The sequence below is a fragment of the Mya arenaria genome, chromosome 2 (genome assembly GCF_026914265.1).
Source record: "Mya arenaria isolate MELC-2E11 chromosome 2, ASM2691426v1".
Lineage (NCBI taxonomy): Eukaryota > Metazoa > Mollusca > Bivalvia > Myida > Myidae > Mya > Mya arenaria.
In genome coordinates, this window is record NC_069123.1 from 70,067,332 (window position 1) to 70,075,926 (window position 8,595).

The 8,595-nt window shown below is 34.7% G+C and overlaps 1 protein-coding gene across 7 annotated transcripts in view; it reads right to left on the minus strand.

Moving 5' to 3' along the window:
* Positions 1–6,676, minus strand: part of LOC128221571 (2-oxoglutarate dehydrogenase complex component E1-like) — a 42,076-nt gene extending 35,400 nt beyond the window's left edge. For 5 of the 7 annotated variants that reach the window (XM_052930207.1, XM_052930214.1, XM_052930179.1 and 2 more), the window contains exons 1-3: positions 6,566–6,676; positions 5,879–6,425; positions 5,322–5,531 (exon numbers count right to left, since the gene is read on the minus strand). In XM_052930207.1, coding sequence (XP_052786167.1) covers positions 5,322–5,531; positions 5,879–6,100 — 432 coding nt within the window. In that variant the 5' untranslated portion in view covers positions 6,101–6,425; positions 6,566–6,676. Of the gene's footprint in view, positions 1–1,162; positions 1,266–5,321; positions 5,532–5,878; positions 6,426–6,565 lie in introns of all 7 variants that reach the window. The other 2 variants (XM_052930219.1, XM_052930193.1) reach the window with 1 other exon arrangement.
* Positions 6,677–8,595: the final 1,919 nt, after the last annotated feature.

Below are 8,595 nucleotides of genomic sequence, written 5' to 3' on the forward strand. Positions count from 1 at the left end.
TTGTAAGCAGCAGAAGCAAAATATATTAGATAATTTCTAACAAATGACTATGTCAAAATATGCACAAAATACTGCTGCTAATAACATTAGTAGCAAGATACAAACCTGAAAAAGAATGTTTTAAAACTTGCGTTCAGGACTATGTATTTAGTACAGACATAATTCTGGAAGAAAAAACAACAACATCCAACATATTGTATTATGGTACGAGTATCCATAAAAAATAATCTTAAACTACAAATGTATATCACTTACAATTTGTCACCTAGGTATGCTTACTCTATACTTAAAACATAATTATGTAACTTGCATAAACGCAGTTGCTTAAAAATGTTATCAGGTCATTCTTTAAAGGTGTTTAAATGGTTTAAGAATCACTAAGGTTCATGAATAAAAGGCACAAACATTTTCGTTGAAATCAAAATTGTCACAATCAGAATAATGCCTGTCAAAACAAGACTTGAAATTAAAAAAATTAAGTACAAAGTTGTTAATAGAAAAAAAAATGGTACAATTTACAAAAAACAATTTTATGGTTACTCGTATTAACAGCAGTGGCATTGGCAATAAAAGCATCAACATTAGTACAGGTAAATCTATGCCATGCTTCTATACATTAGTACTGATGGTCGGATAAGCCCCATATACCAACAGAAAGGTTCTAGAGTCTACCTATACTAATATTCAAAACAACACTCCACAAAGTTTAATGTATAACCATACAACAGAGAAAAACGTAACAGCTGAACACAAACAGACCAGTGATCACGGGGTGATTGTCTCCCCCTGATGATAACCATGGTAACCAGCAGACATACAGGTAACACATCCCTGCACCTTACATCCAACACAACAGTGCACCCCTCAGAATTTTTTTCATATGTTTCAAAAATATTATGCAGATGACAGATGAAATCATTTTGACAACTTAAGCTTTGGAAATCAAATGAAAATTAGAGAAAACACCGAAAATAACCACAGAAATATCAGAGACTAAAGAACTTGATTAACACCCACTTGTTGATGAAGCCTTATTTTAGTTTTTCAATCAAAAGAGACTATTGAAATACTTTTTGGGCAAATAAAGTTAGGCTTAAATATGGCTGGTGTTCAGCGTGATGTGGATGTAAGTTGCTGGTGACATTTTCCCTGTAGTACCTACCCATGTGATAGTTCTGTAAGACAAGCTCCGCAGGTATTGCCGAGTCTAGGTCAGCGTCACTGATCCCCAAGGGATCCAAAGCACCTATATTATGGCCACGTGTCTACAATAATTGGAATGCACACATAATGCTCACAAACATAACATAAGCAGCTAAACATAATCTTGTTGGTTGTCAGAATTGCTAATGCTGTTCCTGGATAAAATGATGAATAAGTTTATATGCATAACATGAATGGAAAAAAACATAACTAGTGTATTAATACATACGGAAAGAAATAGACTGCAATTTTCAGCTGTTTTATAGCTGATATAATGGTATGTCCCCAAGTTCATGAGCAGGGCTTCTAAATATTTAAAAAAAATTCAATCGGTCCAGGTCCGTTTAAAAAAATAATAATTCCAAAGTCAGATAAATTCATGGTTTGGGTAAAGAAAGGGGTCTTACACTATGAGTGTACTGTACACGAGTAAGAGTTCCCGCTGACCATCACCATTGTCGCCATATACGGCAAAAAGGTGACATTAATTTATACCTAATATTGCTTTAAAATGATGTAAGCCCTGTACTCAGCAGTTAATCTTTAGCGTGACGCTGTTGATATCCTTTAGAATAGGCTCATGACTTATTTATTTCGGAAATTTTATGGCTTTTGCAGGTTAACACTGACATACTTTTATAAATGATAACGGCTCTTTGAGGCTAAAGTGTAACTATTATTTACATAAGAAAAAGAAGGCGAATTAGACAACTCTTTGATATGATAAAAACAGCAAAATCAATTAACATAGACCATTTACACAGAAGTTATCACGCATATCGCCCTTCAGGATGTCCCATGGAATTTGAGGTAATTTTTAATGACATACACTGCTTGACAAGTTGTGTATTTTTTTCTGACTTTGGGACAACATTGCAAAAAAAGCAAAAGATCGGCCCAATTTTTAATTAAGTTAAGAAGCCCTGGTCATGAGTATTATATTTTTATCCAATATGAAAATTCCCAATGATTCTTTGAAATTTTTGCAAATTGGGGGCCTTTTTTCTTTTACGTTGAATAATCAAATAGGCATTAATTGATAAATAGATCAGTGACAACATTTAACAATTACTGCTATGCTTGCCTCTAAAAAACAAAGAAAATATTCTTGAATTAATACTTTACATAAAGGTTTCCAATCATAAGGATAAAAGGCTTCCTAAAATGTTAAAAGTTATATACTTAATATTTCTGCAAAAGAACCTGTATAAAATTAGACCTGCATTATGAAATCCCTGCCATCAGTATAAGTCAGCTTCAAAAACAGAATGTTAATCATACATATAAGATAAACTTGACATGCAGTTAAATGAGACCCATCGATAGACAGCGCTTTTGACTATAAATCGCTTTATCTATGTCATGTATAAATGAATAGCATGCATTATTGATGAAATGTGTGCATGTAAAAAACAGCGCAATAACTTTACTAATGTAATTGTCGTGTGGCTTTGAACACTAAGCTGTCTGAATATGTCTGTTGCATAAAAGATTTTTGAGATGTGCTAAAAAGCCCAACAAACTTTCAATCAGGGGGCTATAATTTGTATTCAGGATCATATATGCTTAGCAAGGTGCATATTTCCGTATTTTATCCGTTTGTGCATTTGGTATGGTTTCCGTATCGTACATTGTCCTGTATTATTTGTGTATTTGTTGTCTCGTCGTGTTGAGTGTGGTGCTACATGGTTATTGTCCTATATGCATTACTGTCCGTCAATGTCCGAGTGCGTCAAAGCGTAAATACTGGTTATGCAAGTTGATCTATGTTTATGAGAGTGATTGATTGGTTGACAATGCCCTTCTCTCCTTTTCCTGCTTCATTGCACATGCCCTTATTAACATTTACAAATCAATCATTCTACTCTGAATTGTCAACGACGCAAGTCACCAACTATAACATTTTTTACTTATTGATTTATTACTTAAGGAATGAATTGCCGGGTTGATGTCATTATCAGGGTATGAACGCAATTGGGTTGGTCAATGTGTGTGGAGTCTGAAGGACTCCACGCTTACTTTGACCAACCTAATTGCGTTCATATCCCCGATAATGACATCAACCCCGTAATTCATTCCTTATATTTACACCAATAGTTCATTATTTCATTCAAGAATTGTTAAAAAAATACTTCATTTCATTTAAGAAAACCTTTCAGTAATCCGTTCTTACCCATTCTGTAAATAGAACGACCCGACTATAACCGGAAACATTTTTTTCAAATGACGTCACAATAACGCACGCAGGAAAAGATCAACCACTTGAAATCACGTTAAAACGTAAAATTAAAACAATTCTGGTACCAATATATTTAAAATATAATAAACTTACACTTTTAAAAATGTTGATCTATTTTACGGTACCTCCAGACACAATACAACCAATAACAAGATCAATAGCTTTCATGTATATTGTTATGCAATGAATTACGATCCGAACATATCCGAAGATGTTGCGTTCATCGATTGATGAACGCAATTGCCGAAAGGCAGTTCATTAAAGGAACGGAAGTTGAGGTGTAAATATATAAGCATATTCGCTCTTATCTTTGAGCAGTAATATTGTAGTTCTATTTATGTAATTTTAAATTATTATTTAGACGTGCCTGGTTAGTTATTAATATGTCTTAGAATGTTTTGTGTATTAGATCGTGAAGTTGCCGTTGATACATGCAGATCACTGCCTAATGTCATCGTATTTTGTGTATTAATTAGTAATATGATTAGCATATAGTTTTATATGTTTTATTATATGTTTTAGGTTTCTTCGAAATTGTTCATAAATAAACAATCGAACTCAGTTGAGTGGTCATCTCCACACACCCACTACATATAGACTGATGACTCTGAACACTCAGTGGAGCACAAATTCAATTGAACTAACAGTATTCAAGATATGAGCAAAAATCCCAACTTGGCCTTGTCCAAAGCCAATCAAGGTCCATAATTTATAATTATTGATAAAAAGGGACATATAGGAATATGTGAATAAGTTGTCTGATAGCCCTGTTTTTTTCTTCAAAATTGTGTATACACGGCCACTAAACGCCAGCTCCACCACTTATTGGAGTTGCCAAGAAAATGAGCTGCCAACACTTACATGGTGCAGCTTTGCTTTGTGTTTACTTCTACATAGGTGAGTATGATTTATATTTTATTTGATAATTTTATTAAACAGACATATTTCGAAAACGGGAGAATCTGGTACCATGTAAGAACACTTTTATTGCAGGTTGGTTATGCTTTTCTTTCCAATTTTGTGCGAACTGTGGAGCTAGGAGCTTTTCTCCCGAAAAGGAATTGTGCATATTTTGAGATCTGCTAGCAAATCAAGTACACTTAGTTGCTTACACACACGTAAGAACTTTCTGGGACTTTCAAATATTACTTGTATGTATATTAATTACACTGGAACACAACAAACCTAATAAGCACTTCTTAAAAAGGAAATATGCAAATATTTATAAAAGTGGTGGAGCCATTTCTCTAGTGATGGTGATGTCGAGTAGTGGTGGCACTGTTGAGAATGTTTTGCGTCCAAAGTAACATAAAAACTTAACGCTTTTGGAATGAATACAAAATAAAGGTGGCTACGTTTTCACACATTGTTATGCTTATTATGCCCACCAGTTGTGGACACAATCTTCTTCGCGAACTTCCTTAACCAAAGTGACGACTATTCCGAAAACAGTAGGACAGGGATGGAGCTATATACAGAAATTTAAAGGGCCAAAACTCTGTGTAAAATCACTGAGATCGAAAGTGCTGATAATATGGGCATCTCCTCTTGTTGGTGCAATTACCTATATAGTTTCATTGAATACAAAATCGTGATTGCTGAGAAATAGCCAGGACACATAGTGGGACAGTCAGAGTGGTGATTATAAAATCGCACTAAAATTGCACAAGCGCTATCTAACATTTCGTTTCTTATAAAAGCAAGGGCAAGACCTTATAAAACATTCTGAAATGTCATATATTCTGCTGTTGTTTTTTTTAAATTGTATGCCAAAATTTAACAACTAATTGAGTTGAAACAGTTGCTTAAGTCCAAATGCATGCAGCTATTTAATTCTGAGACTTGACAAATTCAAAAAAGCTCATTGAAATACATGTACCTGGTAGGATCTTATGATGGTTTGCACAGATAAGTGATCCTCAATGATCTTATCTGTGATAGGTTCTTTTCTTGTCAGCTGTGTGGATGTCATTGCAGGTTGTGTCATGGAAGGGGCAGACATTGAGGTGGCTGCCAGGGATGGAGGCCTCACATACGCTGTACCTGGAGCAGCACCTTGAGACACTTGTCGAAAATATATGTCCCAGGACTATAAATGAAATGGCAAGATAATCTTTAAATTAATACTTTTGTGAATAAAAAATCATGACAAATCACATAGTGTCATTGCCATATAACATGCTAAACTCTCTCTTTGCACATTTACAGCTTCAATATATTTTCAAAATTGATAATTATATCATAGGCTGCTAAGGCATGATATTTGATCTATCTACATGTATGAAAAATCTAGATTTATACATCTAACTTTCTATAACCAGACAACAATCATGTTAAATATGATTTTAAGAACACCATAATGCTGTTAATTATAATTGACACTCCATTTCTTTTAGTGTTACATGAGCAACACACTAGATTTTTTACTTAATTTACCTTGTGTACTGTGTTTGGGTCTTTCTCCCAGGATTTGTACATTTCTTCCACATAAATGGAAGAGGTACCACTGAGAAAGGGTTCGGCTGCTGCCTGTGTGGTGTAATTCCTGCCAGACTGTGATCCAGCTTTAGATGAACAACTTCGGCAGGCAGCATATTTATAACCTTCCCATAAGTGGGGACGAGTGCCCACTACCCATAGAGTCTTTAAACGAAACATCTTAAATTGTTTTTAAAATAATAAAATGTCTTTTGTTGTGGCACAGACACCACTGATTATATTAAGCCAGTGTTACTGTAGGTAAAGGTGACTTGTGTACATCAAACTGACCTTGTGCTCTTCTTGAAAACTTTGAATAATAAGTGTTGTTTGAAATTCAATTCTGTACAACTATTTGATATACTGCATAAAGTAGATATCAGTGGACGGAAAGTTCCGTTAGAACCAATAATCGTGTTCAAGATTGGTGATAGTCTGGTCTTATCTAGTTGACACCTGTGGAATTCCCACCTTGACATTCATTTACTTGCGAAATGGCGTCCGGCTGAAAAGATGAAAATAAATTCAATTACTAGCCATACAATTTGACAACAACATACCGAACAGTTGATTAGATACATTTTGATGATAAACAATTAATGTTTTTTTTATAAAAGTTATAACGATCTGAAACGAATACACTACCAAAATTTATCAATTTCTTCATGCAAAATATTCCAATGTTAGTTTTTTGACAGATGACGTCATAACGTGGATATTTAAGAAAAACCTCTGATTAGTCGATTTTGGGATATCCCTCGACGGAAAATGAGCACGTGCTTGGTCAGCGTGTCGGAAACTAATGATGGTCCTATTCGGATGGGTTTTCTTTCACCGAAATGAGATTGATGTTGAGGAACACATCTTAATTCTGATGCAGCAAAACTTCATTTAGTTTGAAATTGCTACTAGAAAAATAATATTTATCAAAACTGTTGTATAAGTTAAGTGAATAGCGTATTGTGATATCTAAAACGACATTTTTTGTTTCAAATGATAATAAAAACGATAACGAAAAATATAATAAAAAAAACATATGTTTTTCTGAGTTCAGACTATTCGTAATCGTGGGCCTAACATTTTAGTGAACACGAATCCCTGACGTTTTATGATTTCGTATTTTATAAATCCATTTGTATGTCATACACAGACATATATGGTTTATAGTCCGTGATGTGTTTTGTTTTTTTTCGGATCTGTGATAGCTAACTGAACTTGACCAAATATCGAGCATTAATATATGCCCATAGCTTGGATAGTCTGTTTCGCGTATATGTAATATATTTAAGCTACATATGTAAATCAAACTGATCGTGCAATGGATGAGGTAAACAGTATACGGTTTCGAAGATGCCCCATTGGTAGAAAGGAATGTGTTTCAAGAATCGAAAAAAAACGCACTTATTAAAGACCTAGACGTTGTTAAAAATCCGAGTCAATCCCCCACCCCGATGGTGCATCAAAATTCGAAAAGCAATTAACTATCCAGTTCATTTCATACACATCCAATTATATAATCCGTTCTTTTCCTGGAACAATGCAAATTGAAGGGACACATTCAGTTGCATAAACAAGTAACCAAGATCCCTTTTAAAGGAACAATGATTAGGGACAATTTAATCCAAGTCTAACCTATACTGAGTTTGGTTTAAAATTATTTCTATGTAAGCTAAACTACATATAATTGTATTGGGAGCACATCTTAACTGTGGCAATTGAAGCCTTCTCCGGGCAGGACCACCACACTCCGGGTTGTACTTCACTGCCAGTAGTTTAACTACTCAAAGTAATAAGTATCACCAATTAACAAAGCAATAGGTATCACCAATTAAAAAAACATGAGATTAAGTAGGTCGGATTGAGCGTCTTTCCGCTTCTCTAGCACAAACTTGTTTAAGGTCACCACCAACTTGACCTTTGACCCACTGACCTCAAAATCAATATGGTTCATCTGCAGGTCATGACCTATACCTACCTTGGAAGTTTTAGATCCCAGAGCCTTCTTCATATATTGAACAGATACCGATTTTCAGCCGAACATTTATAATTTGTTCAGGGGCCATGCCATTGATAAGAATGGCACAGTGGTATTAACATTGGTCTGTAAAAGTTATGTTCTTGTTTTTATCCATGGGAGGGCAAGCGTTTTGGTCTTTTAAGGATTATTTTTGCGACCCTCTTTGCAAAGTTGTTACTTTATTTATGTAACCATTATTATCTTTGCCCCAATGCCAGCGATAATCTAATGTACTTGAAGTATATATGCATTTTAAAATATACGTTTAATTCATCGGTGAGGTAAACCATTATATCTTTTGGTGAGTAGTATGAGTTTTTTTGCAAACTAAACTCCATTTGTGAATGCCATTTTAGACGACTATCAATATGGATTCCAAGCAATTTGTGATTGTTAAATTTAGTTTGGCATATTGTTTTGTTTTGAAGAGCGTGCCGATAGTTTAATGTTACGACATGTTTTGTTTGTATTTTGTACCAATCAGCGACGAAATTCAGATTATGCTGTAGATGGCATTCAACGCTAGTTATTATGGTACCCGGTAACCTGGTCAAATGGCCCCCAAGTCAAAACGCCCCCATTTTGGTCAAATAGCCCCCACACTTTTGGTCAAATAGCCCCCACTTGAAAACAAATGGTCAAAACGCCCCCGATTTGG